The 27876-nt window shown below is 42.8% G+C and overlaps 1 protein-coding gene across 1 annotated transcript in view; it reads left to right on the forward strand.

Moving 5' to 3' along the window:
• The first annotated feature begins 3660 nt into the window (after positions 1-3660).
• The window catches only part of efl1 (elongation factor like GTPase 1), a 39269-nt gene continuing 15053 nt past the window's right edge, over positions 3661-27876 (forward strand). The window contains exons 1-14 of the mRNA XM_079186038.1: positions 3661-3920; positions 4999-5066; positions 5153-5237; positions 6659-6792; positions 7597-7734; positions 7994-8235; positions 10844-10967; positions 13108-13187; positions 14984-15120; positions 15257-15379; positions 16723-16822; positions 19096-19211; positions 19813-19973; positions 20953-21088. Coding sequence (XP_079042164.1) covers positions 3830-3920; positions 4999-5066; positions 5153-5237; positions 6659-6792; positions 7597-7734; positions 7994-8235; positions 10844-10967; positions 13108-13187; positions 14984-15120; positions 15257-15379; positions 16723-16822; positions 19096-19211; positions 19813-19973; positions 20953-21088 — 1735 coding nt within the window. The 5' untranslated portion in view covers positions 3661-3829. The remainder of the gene's footprint in view (positions 3921-4998; positions 5067-5152; positions 5238-6658; positions 6793-7596; positions 7735-7993; positions 8236-10843; positions 10968-13107; positions 13188-14983; positions 15121-15256; positions 15380-16722; positions 16823-19095; positions 19212-19812; positions 19974-20952; positions 21089-27876) is intronic.

Genomic DNA, 27876 nt, shown 5'->3' on the forward strand with positions numbered 1-27876 from the left:
TGCAGCAAAAAATACTGTTTTTTTTTGTCTGATAGCTGGTGTTTGTTTCGTGCTTCAAGTGACATTAAAGGATATTTCCATCCCACCGTAGCTACTGACACTACAAAGGTTACCCATCAATACAGGTCTGTGAAACTGTCAAACTGAGATAGAAAGCAGGTCTCAAACATCTTCAACAGTGTGTAGATCATTCTGAGAACAGGGACTTCTTTCGTCCCAACTCAGCCATGTCAAAGCTTACAGAGAGAAAACATGGAACTTTCACTCACATTCAAGCTAAAGCAAGCAAGGGGCTCACCAATCACACTCCAAGGTCACAGGCTTACCTTTCCAGTGTCAGTGCTACCAGGAAGAGCAGGTCAGGGCTGTTGTTTCCACACCAGCTGACTGACGGCTGTGTTTGCTGTGGAGAACGATCACGGATGGTAAAATCCTCTATTGCCCCGTTACGACTACCAGCTAGCCACTCTCTCTTTGTTTGACATTCTTTAGGGTCACACCCAGCCCTGTCACAATTACCTGGGAAGGTTTTTTTTCTGCCCTCCAGGAAGTAGAGGTAGGGGAGCGGATTGCCACAACAAAGACACACTCACACACACTTTTTTTTCTCTCTTTTCCCTCAAGGGATCTAATAACCTTGTTTGTATTGTGTTCCTGATGAAGTACGAAAGCAGGTTCTCCCACAAAACAAACCTTCAAGACAGAGGAGGCAACTGGGAAACTTTCACAAAATGCCAATTGAGCCCATTAACTTGGCCCATTATAAAAATGATCTACACATTTTTGCATTTTTCTTCATTTACACATTAACTTGCGCTACAGATCCTTAAACCAACACGTCATCTTACTCATCATTTGACACAGATTCGTACTCTCACATTGACAATGATACTGCTTTAAGCTCTTTAGACTGCATTTGACATTTCAAACTCCTTTAAGCACTTACTCGCCGTGTGACACTGACTGCTTTCAGCATTTACACTTCAGCTATAGTCTGACTCACTGGATGTAGACTGTGGTTATAAGTCTGCCAATGGCCACCTATTTCACGCAGCATTCTCCTCCTCTTCTGCTCTCTGTGCTATTTATTTTTGCAAGGCTTGCTGCATCCTGCGCTTGTGATTGGTTAAAAAAACATTGAAACAAGCGATAGCGTTTTTCCCCCTCTACCAGAATGATGATGTGTGGAGCCAGACCTTTCTTTAGTGCTAACCAGTGGTGGGCCAGCAGGGCCTTCTCTGCTGTACATGTGTATTATTTTTCATAAATACACTACATGTATTCTAATATTGTTCCCATTAGCTTATTATCTCATTTCACAGCTACTGTCTTCTTTCAATGCTTAAACTTCAGGTACAACTTAATTTCCCTTGATATATTGAACTTTCCTGATATACGGACTCCAACAAGCACAATATACATATACAGTATATATCTATATATATATATAGATATATATTATTATTTTTTATTTTATTTTTTAACAGGTTGATATGCTGGTTTTAGGTGGGGTTGCAGTCTTTGCGTGGTTAAGGGTGGGTGTGTGTACTGACAGAGCAAACAGTGTACTGGTACTCAATGTCAAGCTAAATCAATAGAGCCCTTAGATAACACTCCTAATGACTAACATGCCTCATGGAAAGGTACCTGGAGAGTTCCTATAGGCGTGGGCCCATACAGCGTTTTTCTATGGAAGAAAAGCACTCAGCCCTTTGCCAAAGAACATTTTAGGTTTTCAAAAGTGATTTATTTGATAGGCATGATTTAATACTTCAATTAATACGGCTCTTGTTGTAGCACATGTGAGGTACTTGTCAGAAAATCACACTTGATGTCAAATCAAACTTCTGTGGTGCCTGCGGTGCGTGGCGCCTTGTCACGTTCGTCAGGAAGCACGCAATGCCTCCCTCCTAAAACCATCTCTGCGGCTCTGTGCAAGCTTTTCCACAGAGGTATAAATTAGGCATAAGTGTATCGTCCACATTTACAGTGGTTGAGTTGTTTTGTTGTCTTAGATGATATGCAGTCAGACAAACTTTAAGAAACCAAACACGGACACAACACGGCATTGTCAATGTTGTGATTCTTGCGTCTTAATCATTTATATACAACTTTGAAGGACAAACACAATCTTAGTCGACTTTATAACTTACCTGGTACGACTGAGGACATGGCTGTGTCTATCAATGCCCTCTTATTGCACAGACCACCACCAATCACGTTAACGGTGGACATTATCGCATTGGTCAGTTTGTAAGATAGAGTCACAACAACAGCAAATAAACCTCCCAATGGCATTCGATTTAGAGATTGCATCGAGGAAAACTTTCAGGGGATCCTCTCACTGTAAATACGAGGGAACTAGTGGAGACCCTGAAGCTGAGGAATAGTGCAGTAAAGAGTGTGAAACGAATGACAAGGGGAGTAAGGAAAGATAGACTGAATCTGTCTCGGTAGAGTTTGAGGAAAATGTGCTTCCAAAGACGGCATATTTTGGACTTCTAAGATATAGTGGAAGAGAAGACACAGCAAAACATATGAGGTGTTTCAACTGTCAGGAGTCTGGGCATGTGTGCAAAGGAAAGGGATGAACTAGGTGTGGTGAAGAACATAAGCATGAAAAATTTGGAGGTGCATTCAATGTAACATTGCTTTGTGGGATATGAGTAAACAGAATCTGTGTATATGATAACAAAATAAAGAGCTGTGAGGATGTGTAGTGCTTACAGTTTTTTCTAAAAAGAGGTTTTGTATTCAGCAAAATGAGACTACGACTACATTTCCTAACACTTTTTTGTAAAATGACAATTTTTACTAAGAGTACAATTTTAGTACTTCACTAAAAAAAGCACATTTTTATTTTTTATTTTTATGTTGAGTATGTAACTGATCAATACATTTACTGTAGTATCAAACATGTCCTTCACACAGATCTTAAACTATCTTTTGTAATATTAAACTATGCTTTTCAAATATGTTCCGCCATCTGGTAACCCAGCAACCACTGAGCGTCACATCACAGAGTGACATGCGGCATTCACTGCCATATGTAAAAACCAAAGAAGATAAAAGAGCTGCCATATGTAAAAACAAATAGAAGATAAAAGAGCTGTTACTGATGTTTGCTCGCAGTATTTAAACCTAAAACACATAGAATGGTACTTAAACGTTGTAATCCTGATGATTGTGTCCTATTTTATTGAAACCGGTGAAAGCTAAGACATGAGGTCGCAACATAAAATGAGTTTTTACCATGTCCTCTGAACGCAGCACCGATGTCAGCAAGCAGGCGTGGTTAATGGCCCCATCAACTTCCGGGAAAACAGCGTGAGTTGTAAATGCGCACATGTCATGAAAATATGTGCTTATTCTCAAAATAATGTCGTATTTTACTCGACACAGCCGCGGGACACGTGTTATTGGTGTTGTGTGGAGACTGTAGAAGCCCGGTTGGGTCTGTCTGTGACACGTTTAGATTGTGCTAAGGCAGTGTAGCAGTAAGCAGATACACACAGTCACATTTCACACAATGTCCAGTCTCGTTCAGCCTTTGTGTTCATTGTACTCGAGGTAACAAAGTCCACACACTGTTCAAACTCTATTGTCCAACTACACATGGCTGCCGACGCTAGCTAACGTAACGTTAGCCAGTAACGGAAGTTGAGTACGCGCTGTAACATAACTTCATGTATTGCATCGGAGACTGTTGCCATACTACCACTGTGTCACTTGGATGTAACGTTACTATCCTCCCATTGGTAATACCGTAGCAGGTTACGGCTTCTACCAGCTGTCCGTTTAGCGCCGTCATCAGTTTCAGCTGTTCGCCATGGGACCCACCAACCTGGAGAAGATCATCGCACTGCAGAGAAACCCCGCCAACATCAGGAACCTGTGCATCCTGGCGCACGTTGACCACGGTGAGTTTATGATGTTTACCAGCAGCAGCGAGCCCTACTTCACTGTATGGATGAGGGCACGCCATGCTCCATTTACAATGTTGTAGAACGTGCACGTTAACCCCTTTGTGATCGGGTGTCTGGAGGATCCCATCTATTATGAGCCTGCACATGAAAACACCGGATTCTGTTGCATGTATAGATTATGAATGAAGCACCTGACTGTTCATTTGCTACCACTTGACTGAACTGCTCATTCTTTTCCCCACTTCATGAACATCTCATGGCCACTGTCACTATGTAGGACAGGGAGCAGCTTCTTTCATGACAGAAAGACAGAATGAGACGCTTTGTCTGCAGACATTGTTTGTGTTTACTGATACGTCACTTATCTGAAGCTGCGCCTACAGTAGATAGTCTGCAGCGCTCAATAACCAGGATCAGCTGTATGGAGTACATGCAACAGAATCCAGCATGTTTGGGTTCCTCATCAACGGTATAAGGTCTTATCCCGGTCTCTGAAAACAGGATATGGTGTTTCCATGTGGATCCCCCAGAAACACCATCATAAACGTATTATTCATGTTCCCTGAAACCCACTAATGTTAGTAAATTCAGCACATATAACACATATGCTATACCTGGGCCTTCAGTGCTGTCCTACTACAGTGGAACCACCTCCTAATAACCCCATTATGACGCCACAGCTACGGTTATTATGTGACAGAATTGTATTTGTTTTTATTCATTTAGACATTGCATATAGGGCTGCCAATCATGATTAATACATATGATTAATTCTGTTGTTAATGGATCTCAGTTATATTTTAATTCTGAGATTTATTGTATAATATATATAAAATAACAAAGTAGGAAAAAACAATCACAATTGTCTAAAACATAACTCCAATATATTCATTTTAAATGATATAAAACAGAGAAGAGCAGTGAGTCTTCAAAATGTATTTAATCAAGATTGATCAAAAGTTATTCTGGTTCAGTAATTAAAAGTTTTTGGCGTCAGTCAAAACGTTGTGTGAAAGTGTACGCAGTAAACTGTACGGCCGTGAATCATTTGAAACCATCTGAATCTGTGCAGGCAAAACTACTCTGGCTGACTGCTTAGTGGCGACTAACGGTATCATATCGAGTCGACTAGCTGGGAAGGTAAGTGGCTTGATTTGCCGTAGATGCCACGTTGGTCTGTTGATTTCTCATGATTCGTGCTAACTTGTTGTGTACTAATCTGCCAGCTGAGGTATCTGGACAGCAGGGAGGATGAACAGATCCGAGGAATCACCATGAAGTCCAGTGCCATCTCTCTGCATTACAGAAACGGTGAGTCCCCTTCGGTTAGCCAACCCTTCAAATATTTCTGTCATGATTTGCTCTCATTTCCTGTTTTTGTGTTTCTGCGTTTACACCAGCCTGATCTCCTGATGTGGTGTGTGATTTTATAATTTAATAAGAAAAACATACCAGAAAAGTACATTAAATTGTTTGATGGTGAATTTAGCATATTGTATATTGTGTGTATATATAATCTGTGGTTGATGTCCGTTATTATGCTCAGCTTATGGTGGTCTGTAGCAACAAAGCAATGAACCAACCAACCAATTAATCAATCAGACGTAATTTGTCTCTTTTCAGAAAAATTAAATGAAACAAAAAGTGATTCATACAAAATGTTCCCCATAGCAATACATCTGGTAAATACATGGCAAAATAAAGAAAAACAACAATCTCCATCATTAAGGACTCAGCAACACTGTTTACTGCCCTCAATCTCATGCCCAATAACAAAGCACCAGGACCTGATGGCTTCCCTGCTGAGTTCTAAAAACTCTTCTGGTTCATTCTAGCTCCACTCTTTAATAAAACGATAACTGAAATAAAACAAAATTTACAGCAAACATGAACACAGCCAGTATTTCACTCCTCCTCAAACCAAACAAAGATCCAACTCTTCCATCCAGTTACCGTCTCATTTCTCTGCTCACTGTAGATATTAAATCACCACTAAGGCACGAACTCACAGATTACAAAAAGTCACTCCCGCCATAATCCATCCAGATCAAACCGGCTTTATCAAAAGGTAGACACTCCTCCACTAACACACGCAGACTGTTTTAGTTTAATCACCTACTCATCATTACAACAAGCCGGTACTCACAAGCACATTACAAAGATTTGGCTTTGGTGAATCATTTATTAACTGGGTTAAGATTCTGTACACCTCACCTTCAGCCACTGTCATCACCAACGGACAAAGCTCACAGAGCTTCACACCACACAGGGGGACTAGGCGAGGATGCTCACTTTTCACCGCTTTCATTGAACCGTTAGCTGCAGCCATTCAGCAGAACATCTATATAAAAGGAATCCAAACACTCAACAACCCTTCTCATCACTCATCACTACAGGAAACTATTACAGTTATTGAATCATTCTCTAATACCTCCGAACAAATCATCCATCCTTCCGTTGGATAGTAACCGTTGGGATGGGGCAGCCCATACACCACCTATCCTTCATGCACAGGTGTCATCACGTATTTAGGAATACATATTTCCCCCAGGCTGTCAGCGCTGTTCACCTTCACTCCTCTACTCAAAACAATAGATGACGACCTCCTCTGCTGGCTGAAACTACCACCACGCTCTTCTTGAATAACATGTATTTGTATTATTAAGAATTAGCATAGGTTGCTGCTAATTATTGTTGGAAAATGAGTCTGACGTGCATTTTTCTCTCCTCAGGAGACCAGGAGTACTTACTAAATCTGATCGACTCTCCTGGTCACGTCGACTTCTCGTCGGAGGTTTCCACTGCTGTCAGGCTGTGTGATGGCGCCATTATCGTTATTGATGCTGTGGAGGGAGTGTGTCCACAGGTAACGTCTCATTCTGTAAGACACACGTTACTGTAGATTCCAAGGAACACACTGAGTCTAAGTAGTGCGACTTGTTTTTGACTCTGTAGTTCAGTACATTGGATTTAAGTTGATACTTGAAATGACACAATTACTGCTGTCAGATTTAATTTGGCCTCACATGAACAGTGTCGGCCCCCCCGCTAATGGGACCGAAAGGCAGAGCCTGACCCAAAATGGAGAAGAAGTGTCATCACACAACCTAATGACCTTTATCTCTGATCAAGGAGGCCATTCAATCTGATGCCAAAGATCATTTTGAGCAGATTTGGGGAATTATTATATCCTCATATCTACGTATGTTGTCAAGTGACAGAAGTTCCATTCTGAGGTGTCAGGATACATTACAATTTCTAGTCGTAATATTGATTTTGCATTCCTCAAAAGCAATATAGATGGATTCAAAACATGTAAGCTTAATAAAAAATAGATTTAATCAACAGGGATATTCACAATTATAGTTTATAAATGTTCTTCTCAAAGCCACTGGACTCCCTTGGAAAAACACAGTTACTAGACGGCTTACTAAAGGCGTTGGTAAAGGGTTCTGGAACCAGCAGTGCCAAGTTTCCAGTAGAGGTGAAAGGTTGCCAGCAATTTTGCCCTGTTTCCAAATTGTACTTAATTACTTTAATTAAATATTGTGCGTATCATCAAATAAATAATTCACAGGAATTACATTTTTGGTGATCAGTCATGTAAAAACCTTGGTTAATGCAGTACAGAAGTCAAAGGTGATTTTTAAAATGTTTGCGTTGTGTGCAGACCCAGGTTGTGCTGCGTCAAGCGTGGCTGGAGAACATCAAGCCCGTTCTGGTCATCAATAAGATAGACCGACTTATCGTGGAGCTGAAACTCACCTCTCAGGAAGCTTACGCACACCTGCAGAAGATCCTAGAACAGGTGAGGAGTCGTCTGATCACTTTATCTTCACTATATATTTCATGCAAGTCATCTGTCACACTCTTAGCGGCATTGTTCACCTTCAGTGAAATAGTTTTGTTTGTGTTCAGCTGTCTTGAGTCTGGAGCTCAAGACACATGAAAATAACTCCACGAGTTTCCACGAGTTATTTCCTGTTAACTCATGGAAACACGAAGAAGCTGGTAGCGTTTTGTAAACCGCTGTCACTAAGAGTCCGTGTGCCTGTTGCTCTTTGTAGGTGAATGCAGTGACAGGAAATTTGTTCACATCCAAAGTGCTGGAGGAGCGAGCAGAGCAGCAGGAGCAGCAGGAGCAGCAGCAGGAGGAGCAGAAGGGGGAGAACGACAGCGAGACGTTGAGTGGAGATCAGGTTTATGACTGGAGCGCTGGGCTGGAGGAGGCTGACGACTCACAGCTCTACTTTTCTCCTGACCAGGGAAATGTGGTCTTTGCCAGCGCGATCGATGGTTGGGGCTTCAGGTGAGGCTGGTTCCCTCTTAAAGGAGCAGTGTGTAGCATTCAGGGGGATTTATTGGCAGAAATGGAATATAATATTCACAACTGTGGTTCCATTGGTGTATAATTCGTTGTTTTTCTCTGACACACTTGTAAAGGGAGGGGTGAGCTGAGGGGTGTACAGCTGGATGCAGTCTGCAACCTCACCACTAGATGCCACTAAGTCTAACACGCTGCTCCTTTTAAGCTGCTTTCATGACATCAGTGGAGTGGAGGGTCTAAGCGGAGGCACAGGTCCTCAGGGGTACAGGTTGGCTTTAAAACCGCAGAAGGCAGTTGTTGTTATAACTATACAGTATGAAGCAGCCTCTGTAAAACAAATAGATTATAGAAAAGTCTACCATACTGGTGATATGTTGGCAAGATATTGTTGTCGTAGAAACATGAAATTCTTTCATTGAAGCGCCGCCCAGCGCCCTGAAAGGTGCTATGTGGACACGGCATTGTGTGTAATGTGTTCTATGAAACAACATGAACTGTGTTTGAATAGAATGGTTCACAACAGACAGATGTTGTGCTAATTGTGTGACTACGGATTGGACAACAGGTTAATAGATTTAAAGCACTTCAAATAAGTGAAGCTGTCAAAGCAGTGCAGGAGAAAAACAGCAAAAGCACTTGAAACCAAAGTTAAGATTGCATCGTGGCACAAAAATACAAACATGCAAAGTTTACTCGTACTGAAGTCCTGTAATTCGATGGCTGAAAGGAAACGTAGTGTTTCTATCAGTTGAAAGGCAGCATCACTTCTATAGAAGAAGTAAAATAAATGTATGCTATTTCATATAAATTGTGCATTTTCTTTAGTATAATCTGCTTAGAACTATTCATTTTGACAAAATAATTTAGTAGAACAACATTACAGTATTATATGAACAAATCCATTGAGAGTTGATGAATGTGATCTGGATGATTGTCCAGCCCTCTTCACAGAGTCCTATCAGGATGCTTCTAATGTTGATAAGATTTTCGATTCAGCTGCGTACTTATGCCTTTTTCACATTTGTGTCACATTTTGACACATTTCCAATGTCCCCCTTTAAATATTCTCCCCTAGGTCCACTAAGTGTCCCACTGTGACATCACAAAGGGAAGGGTTTGAGGGTTTTTGAGTCCTTTGTGCACACTTTCCATAGTGAGGCACCTCATCGGGGCCTCACGATTGGTTAATACGGCCCTGAAATAACCCAGTAACTTCATCAATATTATTTCATTGTGTACACATTCACTATCTTTAGACAAACCACAAGTGTCCACTAGATGGTGCTGTCAGCTTAGAATTAATATGCATTATATTTCCCTGAACATGATCAGAATCAGAACCGTTTATTGCCATGGTGTGTTGAACATACAAGGAGTTTGACATGACGGGAGGTGCATAACATTTAACAATCAACAACAATCAACACAGTGCAAAGTAGAAACATGTTCAAATTTACAGTAAAATATAAAATAAAGTGCACAAATGAACAGATAACAGGACTATAAACAAGTGAGATGTGAGTGTAGTGTAAAAGTGTTGAGTGTATTAGTAGGGATGTGCGGAGGAGTGACCGGTAGGAAATTGTCCTGGGGTCAGTGGGGGTCCCGGGCTCTGTTAATGAGCCCTACTGCCGTCGGGAAGAAACTGTTTGTGTGGCGTGAGGTCTTGGTCCTGATGGACCGCAGCTTCTTGCCAGATGGAAGGGGCACGAACAGTTTATGTCCAGGCTGAGAGGCTACAATCTCTCTTGCTCGCTTCAGGGTCCTTGAAGCGAACAAGTCCTGGAGGGACGGCAGATTGCAGCCAATCACCCTCTCGGCAGAGCGAATGATGCGCTGCAGCCTGCCCTTGTCCTTGGCAGTGGCTGCAGTGTACCAGACTGTGATGGAGGAGCAGAGGATGGACTCAATGATGGCTGTGTAGAAGTGCACCATCATTGTCTTTGGCAGGTTGAAGTTCTTCAGCTGCCTCAGAAAGTACATCCTCTGATGAGCCTTCTTGGTGATGGAGCTGATGTTCAGCTCCCACTTGAGGTCCACAGAACCATCAGGGACCAGAAAAAACTCCAACCTGTTAACCTTATAAGACCTCCTACTTTTGTCCATTTGAGGACTTTCAAAGTAAAATGCCTTTTCCTTACTTGTGTTGCTTGTAATTGACCGTTTTGTCATTTACTTCACATCATTTAATCTAAAACACAGTGACTTAAAGCTTCCATGCTGTACTGGTAGTTTGGTGTACGACAGTGAGTAATGAGGATAAAAGGACCAACTGAGGGTAGCTGTGTCCTTGTGATCCCTCTCTTCTATAAATAATCCAATGAAGTCCCAGCAGAACAGTCCGAGTCTTGTCTGCATCTGAACCCAAGACACAAGTTTACCGTCTGTAGCGAGAAAGAGGAAGCAGAGAGCCAGACAACGATCCGGTTACAATCTCTCAGCAGTCACAAAAGCTACACTTATTCAAAGCTATAAAAAGCTCAAATTTGCAGCATAGTTTGCATTAAAGATGATGCTTCTCTGTTACTCTGTCAGTGAACCTGCATTAAAAATGTAAATGAAAGATGATTTTGTTTTTGTTTTTTTGTAGCATCCAGCAGTTTGCCCACATCTACAGCCAGAGGATGGGCATCAAGGCAGAGGTGCTGCTCAAAACGCTGTGGGGAGATTTCTACCTCAATGCAAAAGCAAAGAAGATCATGAAAGGAGCTCAGGTGATGTAGCTATTGAGTAATTGTACGTCTATTTTTTTTATATGTATTTTCAATCTTTCTCCCATTTTCTTTTCTCCTACCCTGTGCATTTGACATTTTCTTTAAGTACAAAGGAAATATTAAAACCAAATCAGAGGTACCAAATATTCCAACTGCTGCTGCTTGGGGGCCGAATTGAGACGTATGATATTTATCAATTCCAAGCAGAGCGATATCTCACAGTAATTTATCATTTTAATAAAGTAATTGTAGGAATTTATGCATTTCTTCACATGTGTACAATCAGTTGGACTGGGTGTTACAACCCCTGATGTTTCTGCACTGTTGACTTTAGTGGAGATGACCCCAATAAAGTGATGATGTTGCTAGCTGTGTACCTCAATATCACTGGGTGTTTCAGCCTTTGATTACAAGGTTATTTATTGTCATTGTACAACAGGATTGTGCAACGAAATGCAGTTTGTAATCCCATTCTGCTACATACGAAAACCATAAAAAACCAGAATGAATTGAGGCTGAATGGGCTGTGGCTGGGCGAATCTTAGTTTAAGGTGATTATACACTGATTAAAACATAGTTATGAATATTATATTCCATTGCTGTCAATTAATCGCCCTAAATGTTACACACTGTTCCTTGAAGTAAGTATGTTAGCTACTTTTCAACTTATCTTAGCTAATGTCAAATAGTAACGTTAACTCCCGGGTGTATTCCTTCAACTTCGTGGATGTAACGTTCAAGCTTTCTGACTAATCCCCTTGTGGAACATTGGTTTCAGATTTTTTTAAATCTTTGTTCTGTAAATCTTTTACTCTGGAAAGCAGGTTTTTCTTAACCTTGAAAGGTGCTGTATGAATAAAAGTATTAAAATGAATACTACACTAGTTGGCTACTTATCTTTATTCAATTAAGCCGTAAAAACAATGACTCACAAAACAATCACTGGATGGTCACTAATGCTAATGCTCACTAGTGGAGCGAATTGTTCTTTAGAAAATTAGAAAATCGGCAGATCGATCCCCGACTCTGCTAGTCAATGTCGATGTGTTCTTGAGCAAGACACTTAACCCCAAATTCCCCGTATGAATATGTGAATGTAAGTTAAGAACGGGTGAATGATGACGTAGTGTTAAAGCGCTTTGAGTGGTCGGAAGACGAGAAAAGAGAAATAAAAGTCTCTGCTCCCCCCGGACTGACTGTTGGTATGCATGGCTCCTTCAGGGCTGCTACCACAAGCTAACTGTTGCGTTGGCTAACGCAAGCAGCTTGCTACTGCTTGATTTAAAAAAAAACAGAACCGTAATTAAAATAATAAAACTTTTTTTGTTGTTTTTTGAAAGCACTAAATGAATGGATTTCAGTGATGTGTTTGAAGTAGCTCAGAATTTGCACATCAGGATTTCTTTTCTGATGTGATGTAGGCTTTCGCTGTCTCTGGTAGTGCTTTACTGCCAGTTTGTTACATTTCATGAATGACACTGAGACTTCATGCGTCATGTCTTATTTCTACCAATGACTTCTGCCTCTCAAAACGAGAGGAGCAACCTCCGTTACCTCTATGAACCAGCCTCCTCTAGTGTTCAGTGCTGAGTTAACCACGGCGCATGTGTGTAAGTTAGTTCTACAGGTGTGTAATGGACGTAGCCGCCGCTGTTGTTGATGTGGAGCTGAAGTTTGTTATATCACCCAACATTATTGTGTAGCTTCTCTTATTAACATAAACTTTGCTGTATACCAGTGGTCACCAACCTGAAGGGCAGAGAGTAATATGGAGGCCTAATTGATATTATCTTCCCGTATCATGTTTTTGCTGGCTTTACCTTAATGGATATTAAGCATTAATAGGCTCCATATATTTGGAGACTGTCTCTCTCACGCCCGCCTGCCAGAAAAACACCCTATACGGACACTCATCGGTGCTCTAGACATTTTACTGATGTTGTTGTCTCAAAAATTTGACTGCAAAAAATAAAAAGCAAACGCCTATTGAGAATATAGAATGACCGTTGGAGCTGTAATGGTGTAAAGGGCTGCTTTGTAGCGGCCTTGTGTCTAAGCTTCATAATGGACTGAAAACGAGTGCTCAGGTTTCTCTTGCTTTCATTCTCACGTGTTCTCTTTGTCTCCCTCCATGCTGCAGGCCAAAGGCAAGAAGCAGCTGTTTGTGCAGCTTGTGCTGGATAACATTTGGAGTTTATATGACGCTGTTGTCATTAGGAGGTAGGTGAAAGATATTACCCTAAAACACTTTGTTGCTTTTAATTTATTTTTTGTAATCATGAGATGTATTTCTTTCTTAATTGAATGTTTTCTCTGTAGTAATTGGATGTTTAATTATGGAGAAATATTGTACAAGGAGTGGGTATGTAGCAGTCTGAGCCAATGTGATGTCAGGTGTATTTGCTGATATGTAGAGCGGAATAAGATTGCTACAAATTATTATTTGTTCTATATTTTTATTTACACCTGCTTTTATTTAAACTTAAAATACACCTCTTCTCAGAAAGCATGGAAGTAAAATGTCCAGAACAAAGTAGCTGATGATGACAGGAGACTGCCGATTTTAGATGTCAGAAAGACAGAAAGACAGAAAGACAGAAAGAGAGGTTCAAGAATCATGGAAAGATGAGAACCAACTACTACAATCATGTGTGTGTCACATTAGAACCAGGCGTCTTTGAATGTCTTTGCACAGTGACCAGCATTTCAAATGGGAATATTTCAAAGCAATATCAATTCATTTCAGTGGCACAGTTATTGGAGCTGCTCACCTTTGAACCACAAATGTATGCACATTTTGTGTGCAGGTCAACTTTTATGACCTTTTGAGACAAACAAATTGTACCAGTAGCAATGTTCTTGAGAAGGCCTAAAGGGAACCTTCTGAGGGAACAGAGAGCCTATACGCTGTGTTCCACCTTCCACTCTAGTGTAACGTTGTCCTGCCGGACGTCAAGCAGCTCTACTGAACATATTTGGTTTGGTTTGCTGAAGCCAGCTACCCTGGAGAGCTTTTGTGATGGACTAGACCAGCGGTGTAAAACTCAAGGCCCGCCACGTGAAATTATGAGATAGAAAGTCAAAGTTATGAGATACTTAAGCACAACAGTCATAGAAGCATCACAATAATCCAATGCAGAGACAGCTATTTAACAATATGTTAGGAGTAGTGACGTGACGCTGATGTGGCCCAGAGTGAAGATGAGTTTGAGACCCCTGCTCTAGATGGACTAGACTGAGCGTATCAACCTGGTTTATTGCCCAGAAATGTGGTAATTGTGACTCTACAGGTGGTTGTAACTTTGTTCTTCTAGAGATGTAGGGAAACGAGAACTCATGTAAAACAATGGGTAAGATAAGCCGCAGCTTTCCAAAAGAATTGAACATGAAAGTTATTCCAGCTGTGTAACAACAACAAATTAATTTGCAGCACTATCAAAATCAACTGGAAGAATGGTCAGCTTTCCATACAACACAGAACATGCTCTTTCATGTGAGGGATTACAATATCTGTCTGTGTCTAAATACATCTCATCAGAAACACCATGAACCAAAATGACATCGGTAACAAGGAGAAAAAGTCACATTGTGTTGGATAATTGTCCCCAGGCGGTCTTGCTTTCTTCTCCAGCATTAGTTAATAACAGTATTTGCTCTCTTTTGCTGCTTTTCCAGCACAAACACAGGCCAAATGGGCAGCTATCCACACCGCCTCACACACGGTAACAGCCCAGTGTGCACGCATGAGCCGGTCTGACCTGAAGTTACCTCGGATGTAGATCCACCCATAGAGCCACAATGGCCTCATTCATGGGGAACCAGAATTGTCCTTCAAGCTTCTCAAACCCACACAGGTTGCCCTGAGCGTGGATCATGTTATGCTGTGACAGCACATTTGTACTCGCTGATATTTCCACTAAACAGCTGCACTTGAAACCAGCTCAGGTCAGAGAGAGAGTGTGTGTGTGTGTGTGTGTGTGTGTGACGACGACGATTCATCCTGTTTGTATGACTAGAGACAAGGAGAAGGTGGAGAAGGTGCTGACGTCACTGGGGGTGAAGGTTCTGGCCAGAGACTTGCGTCACTCTGACCCTAAAGTCCTCCTCTCTGCCATCTGCAGCCAGTGGTTACCTGTGTCCCAGGCTGTCCTCTGTATCCTTTTGTCTTGACTCTTTATCTGTTATCGTCTGTGTGATCACCGGCTTTGTTGGTTTGTCTGCCTCGGTCGAGCACCTTTTGGGGATGTCTGTGCATTTGGTGTCGAAGTGTTCTTTAACTCCGACTGTAGTGATGGTGTGTGAGAAACTGCCCAGTCCCTTAGAAATGGTGGCAGAGAGGGTCGAGAAACTGATGAGCGTTGGAGCGCGACGATTTGACTCGTTGCCTGAACAGACGCAGGAGCTAAAAAAAGGTACACACACACACACACACACACACACACACACACACACACACACACACACACACACACACACACACACACTGGATCTGTATTGAATTTTGAATTGACCTCCACTTATTTTACACATTAAGGCCAGTGAAGCATTCGTGAAGTCTTCTGGGGCTCTGGTGTGGGATTTGCGGAAGAGGTGGATGCTTACTTGGCAGGGAAGCTCTATTTAAATTATGCTAACCCTTGCATTATGGGAAATGTAGGATCCAGTGTTTCTAGAGCTGAACTCATTCTATGGAGTAAAAGTCAGACATCTGTTGCATCAATTTTCCTCTTGTTTTATAACTGTCTCTTGAGAGGCCATGACTTGTGGGAATGACAGTGTAATGCACATTCCTATCAGCATATTGTAAACGGTTTAGGAGAGATTCAAGCATCACTGCTATAAAACCATGAAGTCTGTAAGTAACAGGACACTGCCAGGTACTGTTGCATAGCTCACTGAAGCCGCTGACTGAACTAGCTTGCTAAATCTGAGATTCAGTCCATCAATACACAACCACAGATCAGCTCCCAAATTCAGGAATCACAATCCCTCCTGCTGGCTCGCTACATTTCCCATTCATATGTTTGCCTCAAGCCACATCCAGGACATTCGTCATGACTGCAAACTCTTTCATGTCGCTGAAGCTGCCGGTAACGCTCAGCAGCTGCCTTACAGAACAACGGACTGTTTAAAGCTACTGTCCTGATGTGTAACGTTAGCTACACTAGCTAGCATTAGCTAGTGTAGCTAATGCTAGCTAGTGTAACGTTAGCTACACTAGCTAGCATTAGCTACACTAGCTAGCATTAGCTAACTTTATGACATTTCTCAACTCAGTTACCAGTGGTGAAGTACTGTACTTCAGTACAAATTTGAAGGGCTTGTACACTGTACTACTTAAGTATTTATTTTTCTACTACTTTACAGATACGGGACTCTTTATCTGGAGATACATAATATCATAAGACATCCCTATGACTTACTGTAAAGAAAGCACAGGCACACTGTGGAAGACTGAACAGCGAAAAAACATACCAACATGATCCAATAACAGAAATGAAGGTAGTCTTCCTCATGGAAAATAACTTGATTAATGCAGACCTACAGTACAGCAAGGTCCAACATGCGCAATATCGTTTTAAGTGGACTAAACAAAGACGAGAAAGGTGATGCTAATGTCAACTGATCAATTATATGCAAAATGTCATCCTAAATGAATAGCGTGTTTGGATAAAGTGTTGTCTCTGGAAGACTTTGCCTTTAATCTGGCTCCTGTGATCTCTGATGTGTGTTTCACTCTTTGTCTTCCTCGCAGCATTCCTCCAGTCTTCCAGTGGGGAGAATGATCCGCTCATCGTCTTTGTGTCCAAGATGTTTGCTGTGGACACCAAGGCCTTGCCTCAGAAAAGACAGAGGTGTGTGTGTGTGTGTGTGTCAATAGATGGTGCTGCACTCCTGTGGTTATGCCTCTTGTGTTTTGTTTTTCGGATCTAAGGGAGGGGGAGGAGTTACTTCATTTGAACAAGCTCGTAAAAACCACTTTTTGCTGTTTAGTGTCAGACCAATGGTGTCATTTGTAGACACCTGTTGTTTTCATAGTAACTCACTGCTCAACCCGTCACGACCGCTGACCAACTTCCTGACTCGTCGGTTCCGTGCGTGTGGTCAGATGACCAGTGTGAAGGGCTTCTGTTGGTTTTTGGGATTATCTTTTCACCTTCACATGTTCACCAACTAACTTCTGATGTTTCTGTTCACGACTGGCTCCCAGACCTGCTACCTCTTGTGATGAGTCCCAGTGTGTTACCAACACTTCTAATCAGCTGGTGATCATAAAGCAATGTTGTCACTTTGAAAGTTGACTGCAGGAGCTGGGGATCGAACTGCCGATCCTCTGATTGAAGGACGACCCGCTCTACTGGGTCTGAGCCATAGTCGCCCCTCGTTGCTCATTATACAGGGTGAACTGATGCACTGCAGGGTAATGAACTCGTGTAATAATTGTGTTATAAGCGTTATGGGTTTGACACAAGGAAGTCTGCAGGCTTTAAGGATCTGTATTCAACATTCTGAGCTTTAATATCTCAGCAAACAACTATTGTCTATGGAAAGAGAGGAGGTCTGAGCTCCCCTCAGGTAAACCCTGTTAGCACTTTCACCGTTAGCGGCGTTAGCACCATTAGCTATGAGCCGCTGAGAGGAAATCAAAATGCTCCCAATCTGATCTTTTGCACGTTTTAAGGCTGATTCCAGTTTATAGGTCATTTGTAACTCGTAATTGCTAAGATTTGCCAATTAACACCCTTTGTTGCTTTTACGAGAACATTTTGGTTGCTCTGTTAAAAATAGCGGCAGAAAGCGATGAAGTGTGTTTTGCTTTGTATCAATACGTTGTTTAATTTTCCAAAGTTAAAAGGTATCCGTGTGGTGTTTGAAAGCCGTGACCTCATAACGGCAGCAGGCATTCCCATTATAACCAGTGAGCCACAGAGGGCTGGTGGGAAGCATGTGTGGCTCAAACACATTCATTGATAAGCTTCCTGTTAACGTGAGAGCTTCAGTGACTGAGCGGTCTGGTGCTGTTTGAGGCCGTCACAGTGGGTTCGCTCTCTGTGGTTTCCTGTTACAATCCTGAATAAGAGAGAGAGCTGCAGTCCGTCTCAGGGCTGCTGCTGTCAGGGAAAGATGATGGGCTGTTTTAAGTGGTTTGTCATCATGAGTTAGATGCCGTCACTCAGGCCTTTTGTGAGCAGCTGTGTTGCTGTAGTCACTGTGGTCTCTTTGAAGAGGAAACACACACACACACACACACACACACACAACACTCCGACCACACGGCACATATAGAAAGGATCAGACCATGAAGCTAAATATGTTAGAGTCCATGTTTCAGAAATGGTTTGTGGTCAGAGAGGCAGTGACACTCCTGTTGTGCAGTATAGGGAGGCTGATAGAATGCATTCTCCCACATCAGTGCATTTACACAGTGGGCGTTACATTGGAGTTGGTAAACTTCTGAACTTTGTGACAAATGGTTGTAAGGGTGACCCCGAAGAGTTGACTGTCAATGATTGGATCTAAAGAGCCTGATTGGACCGTCTCACAGTTGAATCATCACAGTGGTAGAACTCTGTGGTTATGAAACAAAGGATCATTCCATCCCAGCTATATGGCGGTGTTGAATGTGTGATTCAACCCAATAAATCATGGTGTATATAGCCGACTGTGGTTTAGATATCAGCCTATTAATAATACTGTTAATATAATATGAAAATGACTCGTGCTTTCAATCAATCTCTTTATTTTTCGTGAATATGAAATCTACATTTACTGGACCGATAGTCTCGAAGTAGAAACACTAAATAACAACATGACGGCACTGGTTCAAAATCAAAGGACGCATTTTTTCACAGAACACACATGAACTCTCTCTCACAGAAGAACAGAACTATAAAAGCACTACACATAGATATATAGATATATAGATATATAGAAGCAGCTCTCTCTCGTTCACTGTCCCTTCACTTCATACCATGACATCAATGTTCTATTTACAACCATGAATAGCAGGAAGGATAACTGTTTCAGTACTACGGACAGCACAACACACACACACACACACACACACACACACACACACACACACACGCAAGCGCCCACGCTCGCTCATTCGTTCGTGTGTTCTCAGGCCGTTGACCCAGGAGGAGATGACCCAGCGCAGGGAGCTGGCTAGACAGAGACATGCTGACAGGATGTCCTCCGAGAGGACGCCACAGGAAGGCCCACCTGCACCACTTAACACAGGTAAGCTTGACTCTACTCTTTACTCCCTCACTCTTCATCTATCTTTTTGTTTCTATGAATGCACCACGCTAGTGCTGGGCGGTATGACCAAAAATGTGAATCACGGCATTTTGTAAGATTCTGGCGGTTTCACGGTATATCACTTTCTCTCTCTCAAGTTATAATAACAGAAATGTGCTTAAATATATTTTTACATTTATATAACTGCATGTACAATATTTTAACACTTGAATAAACAATAATCAAATGCAGAGACAGTTATTTACCAACATGTTAGGAGTAGTTACAGTTACACAGTCTGACATTTACAACCGGCCCTTTGAGGGCGACCGTGATGCTGATGTGGCCCAGAGTGAAGATGAGTTTGAGACCCCTGGACTACAACATCAAAAAAGTGAAAAGAAAAGAAATGCACAGCACTTTAACCAGACTTTTACATTCTTTGTTTTCCATAATGGAGAATGTCCTCATGTCCTCATGTCATTTTAGGTTGAGCTGAGAAGAGGAAGAACATCGAGCATTCAGCATTAAATAATGTACAAGTGAGTTGGTTCCTTGTGACTGAGTCTCACTTTCTGAGTATCTTGTGTCTCCCTGTCAGCTAAGGTGGAGAGTCTGCCACTGAAGGAATCAAAGCCAGAGGAGGAAGTGGAGCAGCAGACCTTCATAGCTTTTGCGCGGGTCTACAGCGGAGTGGCGAAGAAAGGACAGAGAGTATTTGTTCTGGGACCAAAGTATGACCCCGCCCATGGCCTCAGCACGGTAAACACAGTTATATATCAACCGTTATAGTGGAATGTACAGGTCTATTGTAAATATTACGTTTCTTCACTTTCCGGCCCCAAATATCTCTTCTGTTCAGGAATTCGGTAGGTTTTCTATGGGTTTTCGTTGGTTTGTTTCAAACCTGTAGCTCAGGTGGAAAACCAAATCATCCGTTGTTGCCTTTGAGCTCTGGTCTGCTAACACTGCCTCTTCACACACACACTGGAAGTGACTTTCAAATGAAAAGTAGTGTTGATAGTCCAGTCCTTCCAGCTTCTCCCATGTCTCATACATCTGCTGCTGTATCTTAGAGTTTGGACGAGAGACCATTTCATAGTTGAATAAACGATTAATTCAGAAGATGATTACCAGATGAATGGATAATGAGCTTGGCGCTCTAAGCTGAATTACCTTTTTTTTGTCACAAACAATAACTAACGAGTAGGAACAGGATGAAAAGAGGCGTCTTATTGCAAATAACAAACTGCCCTAGCCTAACACTAACTAATTATCAGTTGTTTTATTACAGTGAGTTAAATAATTGCACCCATTACACGTACTGTACCATGTTTCTCTGTTCCACTTTGGATAAAAGGCAACGAGTAAACAACCCTGTTCGGATGGTTCAGTCTGGGAGTCCTGACTGCAACAAACAGAGATGTTAAGGCTACTTGAGCAGTACCAACAGCATTTCATGGGAGCGGATGAAAGCGAATGGAGTCACAGCAGTTTTCTTTTAAAACAAGATATGACATCAGTTCTCCAATAATGAATAACGAATCAAAGAATCACGTGTTTGCAGTTTCTATCTCCAGAAAAAAGATATTTCTTGGTTGAACTGTCACAAACTAGCTCAGGAGATGTGAGACGGACAGACATGTTGATGGTGGATGTGAGGGAGCTGTCCATGAGATCCCAGCGCTACCTTGTGAGCCTCTTTGCTCCTCGTGTTCATTGCTCGTCTCCTCTCTGCCAGCTGCCAGAGGGTGTCGGTGCTTCAGACTGTGTGACTGAGGTGCCTCATCTGTCCTGCTGTTCCATGGAAAGCCTCTACCTGCTGATGGGAAGAGAGCTAGAGGAGCTGGAGGAGGTGCCTGCAGGAAATGTCCTGGGTAAGTACATTCACATTTCTTCCTTCTGGTTATTGCATTCAATTGGTTGTTCCTCTCTTTAGTTTGTAATCTCACCTGCGTAGAGATGTTGGAATCAGGTGAGTGTGCTGATGGTGCTGGCAGTGTCTTGTTTCGAAGAGAAAAGCTATGCGAGAACATCCCATTTTCACATTTGTTTTAAGGAAATACACAAATTGTTCTACAACGAAGAGCGAAGGAGTTCTTTTTGCTGTCATGATCATGCCATCTTACTTTCTAGTACTGATTCGAGGAACACTGCTGCGTTACAGTATGTTACTGTTATTGTCAAAGTCCACAGCTGTCTGCGTCTGTACTGAAGTATGAGCGAATCTTTAGTGTCAAAAAGTTCTACTACACTGATGGAAACAGCCATCGATAAGCACAACAGCAGACCTACTTGAATCACAGAACAAATTGGATATTCAGTGTTCCTACAGACTAATCCACCATAGCGCACTGATTTGACTCCACCTACTCTAAGACCATCTATTCTGTCAAACATTTCCGTGGTAGACAGGTGGTTTGGATATTTAACACACTCATATAGTGGAAAAGGCAGTAAATCAAACAGCGTTCTTTGTTTTGTCGATAATATTGGCCAATTGAAACAAATATATTGGTATCAGCGGCTGATAAGTAACAAGACATTGCAGTACAGAAAAGAGACTCTGTGGGGTTTTGACATCAGACCCAACAATGCAGACGAGCTGAAGGCCGCTATCAAAGCAACCTGGGCTTCCACAACACCTCAGCAGGGCCACCGGCTTATCGCCGCCATGCCACGCCGTGTTCATTAGCTTTCTTCCTTTTCAAGGAAAAGTTCATTTTAAATGCATAACAGATTTCCACTTAATGAAATAATAGTGCTGCACACTCATAACTCTAAGGATCTGACTCTCTTTCTCGCTGAACCACATCAGATCACAGTCTTTATGCTCCATCTCACATATTCATGGTGACGTCTCATCAACGATCACAGCACGGTGCCGTCTGACTCATCGGGTCTTTTAGAGGATCAGTGAGAGTTGGCTCCTTGGTCAGGTCTCTTCACAGTACATAGTGATGGAGCAAAGTGGTTCTTTGGTCTGTGTGGATAGCAGTAACGTTTTGGGCTGGGTCTGTTCTTCAGAAGATGGGCTGCTTCTTTTAGCTCCAGTGAAGGGAAGGTTTTGATCTAACATTTATGGTTTTGGAATGACATGTTCAACTAAACCACGGGTGTGATGTTCAAGTGTCCACGTCCTTTTGGACACGTAGTGTATTTGTAGCATACATTGCTATGAAACGGCAATACAGAGGGCAGCAGAGCAGTAAGAAGCACCTCTAGAAGTTCAGAGCAGACCAGATGTGTGTTGAAATGTCCAGCGCTTTTTCTCTTGGCTTATGCCTCAACTTAAATTTCTCTATTTCGCTTCTTTGCTGATAAAAAAGAAACAATAAATTGGCAGATCTTTGAACAGTTTAGTATAGTATTTCCCAAAAAAGGACAGAATGGCATGTATTGGGGCTGATTCTCTCTCAGACTACCTTAACACATCCATCCATCCATCCATTCTCCTCCTCTTATCCGGGGTCGGGTCGCGGTGGCAGCAGGCCAAGCAGGCTAACCCAGACTTCCCTCTCGCCCGCAACATGTTCCAGCTCATACTGGGGGATCCCGAGGCGTTCCCAGGCCAGCTGGGAGATATAATCCCTCCAGCGTGTTCTGGGTCTTCCCCGGGGTCTCCTCCCAGTTGGACGTGCCCGGAAAACCTCCAGTGGGAGGCGTCCAGGAGGCATCCTGATTAGATGCCCGAACCACCTCAGATGACTCCTTTCGATGCGAAGGAGTAGCGGCTCGACTCCAAGTTCCCTCCTGATGTCCGAGCTCCTTACCCTATCTCTAAGGCTGAGCCCGGCCACCCTACGGAGGAAACTCATTTCGGCCGCTTGTACCCGCGATCTTGTCCTTTCGGTCACGACCCAGAGTTCGTGACCATAGGTGAGGGTAGGAACGTAGACCGACCAGTAAATTGAGAGCTTTGCCTTCCGACTCAGCTCTCTCTTCACCAGGACGGTCCGGTGCAGCGCCTGCTTTACTGCTGCAGCCGCACCGATCCGCCTGTCGATCTCCTGAACACAGTCCTTTGTTTGATTCTCTTCACTGGTTTCCATTAGTAGCATCCGCCCAACCAGCTTCAGGATTTCTCTGTGATTGCAGCTGAGGGAGAGTACACAGCTGGCGTGATGGTTTTTGGTGGTGAGCAAGTTTGTCACAGGGGTCGAAGACGTGGGCAACATCAAATTCTCATCATCAGTGCCTAATGTGAAGCAGCTGTCTGAGGAGACTCGGCCACAGCTCGAGTCTTCCAAGTCAGTCCTCTGGGAGGGGAGAGGAGAGGAAAAGAATGATGCTGATTCAACATTGATGAAAACATTTGTTTTGCATTAGGCCTCTCTCTCTGCTGCCAGCGGTGACTAGTGACCTAGATCTTTAGCAGAACGCTGACTGCAGCGCAGGTCTCATCATGAACAGTGACGCCGTCTCTTGTTGGTTGCATAGGTTGTTCTTCTTAGAGATAGATCGAGATGGCTTTGGCCTAGAGACTGGTAGCAGGGGGAAAAACGACAATGCACATAAGACCTTAGAAACAGTCTCTGGAGAGTTTTGGACCATGTCACAGACGTTAAACAATAGTTTGATCAGGAGAGACCAGTCAGATGAAGAAAAGACAATTGTTTATTATTAAGATATGTGATGATAAAGTCTTGACAGAGTCTTTGGCGTTTCTCATCTTTTTGAAAAGTTGTTGACCGTTTCACAGTAATGGTAAACATTATTGTGTATTTGAATGACAGAACCTGACAGGAAGTAAACATAGACCCAATGTGTTGCCGAGCAGTTCAGTTCAGTTGAAACAATACTCACAGAATTGAGTATTCTTGAATGTTTTATTTATATTTATTTACTTTATTCTGTTTCATAGCTAACAAATCTCTCACACGTCATGTGTCGGCCCTGAACAATTGAGAATAATGCGACTGTTGATGGCGTAGTGTGGAGTCTGTGGTTGTCGCGGTCAGAGGACGAGTTACTGGGACAAGTTGGAAAAAATATGTACTCATCAACTCAAAGATGGCAGTGAAAATTAGCCTGTACAGTACATACAGTTATGACATAAGGATAATAACATGTAAAGGCATGGTGAAATATTGTAATGCTATGTCCCCATGTGAATGGTGAATATCAATATGCTATGTCTCTGTGAGAAGAAAATCTGAAGTATTTTGGTGTCAAAATTCCTCTTTCCACTTCCTGAAAAACGTAAATGTTTGGCGGTTATATAAACATATCCAATTAAATGTAGTAATGGTCGACCGACAGGGATTTTTCATTGGCCGATGCGGATAGTTGTTTTATATTGAGTTTATGTAAAGCATATTTCTCAATAAAGACAAGTAGTGAGAGCTGTCGCTGGCTATCAGCAGACGACTTTCTCTGTCAATCTTTGTGAACCGCACGTGTCGTGTGGAACTGAAGGCGATACTGAGCGCTGCTGCTCCTTCTGGCTTTGTGGCTGCTCTAACACACACACACACACACACACACACACACACACACTGCTCAGGTAGGTGGTGTGGCCCAGGTGTTGGCTGTCTAGTGTCTGCCTAGCGGAGCCTCCTGCTCTAACTTGGTTCCACAGCAGACACTGACAAGGCTTTCTTTTGTTGGCGAGACCGATTATCTCAAAATGACTTTAACCTGCAAAGGTGAATTTGTGTGCAGCCTCACCCCGTCCTGCAATGGTTCTGATAGTAATTCTGGTACTTGTAAAATGTGTAGTCATAGTAGCTTAGGGAGTGGGAGTGGTAATGAGTGTTTGTGATTTTTACTTGTCTGTCACAAAGTGGTCCTGAGTTAACCATCTGCTGATCAGTAGGAGAAAACTCCCCGAGGCTGGAGGCAGGTCAGCTCTGAGCAGTGTAAAATTAGAAAGTCGCCGGCCTAAATAGATCCCCAGCTGTGTGCGTGCGCGGGTGTGTGCGTGGGTGTTGGGTGCAGGCAGATGGCTGCAGAGCCCCACAGGGTTTGGCCTATTTCCTGCTTCACCTCCATTGTTTCCCCTCTGTTCAGCGTACCTGGTCTCAGACAGATTCCCGGGCCTGGCTGACTTCATCCCCACAGCATCACTGATATCTCAGAGCAATCAGCCATAATGAGTATCTTCATGGCTCCCTCTCCCGCTGTGTTCTCACGCTGCGTTACTGCTGGCTGCCTGCCCTCATTCTTCGTGTGGGCTAATCGCTGCAGGCATGCAGCATCAACGCAGCCGGTAGATGGCGGGAGTGAGGAGCGAATGTGGATGCTTCACTTGTCTTAGGAGCAGAGGCTGACTGTAACGGTACCGCTGGGACCCGGGGACCGGTGTTTTACAGATGTATGTGGAGAACAACGTGAGGACTGAAGTAGACAATGAAACAGGAGACGGCAGAATAAGCACTAGAGGAGGGACAGGAACACATGATCAGTAGCAGTATCAAATGCTCAGTAACGCTGATATACACATTAACAGATCCTTGTTCATGTGGGAATATCTAATGTGTAGAAGTATGACCCTTTTCAGACACGTATATGAATATAATATACAGTTGGGGTTTTGTAGCCCAGGCTGCTCTTGGATTCACTGCAGCATCTGACGTCGTTGACCGTAGCGTTGTTATTGCCACGCTCAGTTGCTTTGCTGTTTACCTTTTTAGCTCTTGCTAGAATAGAGACGGAGCTGCCTGGCAGAACACAGCAAGGACTTTTTCATTTCACCGGCAGTTTTTGTGACAGAAAAAGACAATAACTAGCTGTGTTCCACAAGGAATCTTTTTAAAATGGTTTATCACATTTTGTGTGAAATGCTGACGTAGTTATTTATGCAGAAGACTCAACATTAGTACGATGCTTCACCATCATTAGCAGAGCTGAGAGAGAATCTACATGTTGACCTGCCAACTATATTATACTATAGTATAATGTTCCAGTGACATGTATTCAGAACACATTGGATGATAACCCCCGTATCATGTTATATGTCGTATTGGCAGATTCTTGCTAATAGAAAGTAGGTCTGCACAATTAATCGAATTTTAATCGCGATCACGATTTTGGCTGCCACGATTAAATGAGCATGATGGTCTGCGATATTGACGTTTAAAATACGTGCTCTGCTACATATCAAATCAAGCGCTTCCTCAATTTAACAGTCAGCCGACCACCAGGGGGCGAACGAGATGAGAGCTGTCATGCGCGCACCCTGTAGAAGTAGAAGAGTAGAGAGACGCATGTCACGTCTGTCACTACATGGTCGCGCGATTACAATTCCCCTGCTCTTTGTATCGCGCACGGCGGTGTTCCGCCCCGATCCGCGCGCACGATGCAACAGTCGCTCTCCTGCGAGTAGCAGTACCAGTTCAGAGTCTGCATTTTTCCTTTTCAAATATTTCTCCATCGCTGTTCGTCTCGTCACCACAACCTCTACCGCACGTCATTTAATTCTACTGTTTTAAATTAACACGGTCATTATTGCGCTACCTACTGCCCCCCACTGGCATGGAAGAGTATTATTACTTAACCAGCCACTATATTGTAGCTCAGACGCTCAACAATGGCGAAGTATTTGCAACAACTAAATACTATTTCTTTTGACTCATTAAGTGAAATTGCACATTTTCCCACGGCACACCTGGCGATCTCTCACGGCACAGTGGTTGAAAATCACTGATCTAGGCTACGTGCACTTGCACAGCTCACAGACACACACACACACACACACACACACACACACACACACACACACACTCACTTGGCTCTCTAAAGCTCAAGTGGGACTTTTCAGTGCAAGGGAAATTCCATAGGATGTTAAAGGGGAGCAGATTTCCGAGGCTCTGGCCTTGTACTTAATATAACACGATCCACACAGAACATTTAACAATTTCCAGCCCCACATCATTTGTATTGCTTTTCAATCTGCTGTTTTCCACTGCTACAGTGCTTCTCTAGATAGAAGAAACTAATTGATGCCATACGTCTGGCTCTGCGATGTTTCCTGAGAATGACAGTCAGACTATGAAGACAAATCGATGTCAAAATCTGCCAGGACAAATGAGATCCGCCCATGCAACTCAAACACAAGTTGAGTACCTTTACATCACTCCACGTTAAATATCTCTGCTCGTGGGCTTCAATTTTGGTCGCACGGGCAGAGAAATATTCTGCGCGGAGTGATGTAAAAGCGCTCACGAAAGTCATTAGCGTGCGCAATGTGGGATCAAACAGCCCTCGGGTCAACCATCCCAGCTGAAACACTCCTGCCAGTCCATCCAGCTTAACTCGCCATCCAGAAGTATATCAATACTTTTATTTGTCTTCTTAAAAATGTCTCCGCAAATTTTGCTGAGAAATTACATCACAGTTTATTTGTCTGGATGAAAGTCTTTCATCAGTGCTGTAGGATTACTTCTTATCATTCTGAGGTAGAGTATTAGTGAGAAATAGAGTTAGTGAACACGCGCCAGTAATACAATGTTTCTAACAAATAACTTGAGTGAAGACTTTATTAGATTATAGATGATTAGTGGCATTTGGATCTGCAACCTATGTTGAAGTTCAGCTAGTCTGGCCATCCAACCGATGCCCTTACTGCTGCCCTGTTCATTCATTCTGGTGTGTCGGATTTGCGCAACTCCTATTCTGATGCCTCCATTCTGAATATAGCCCCAGTCCATCATTTTATTATTAA

Source organism: Pholis gunnellus (assembly GCF_910591455.1).
Source record: "Pholis gunnellus genome assembly, chromosome: 1".
Lineage (NCBI taxonomy): Eukaryota > Metazoa > Chordata > Actinopteri > Perciformes > Pholidae > Pholis > Pholis gunnellus.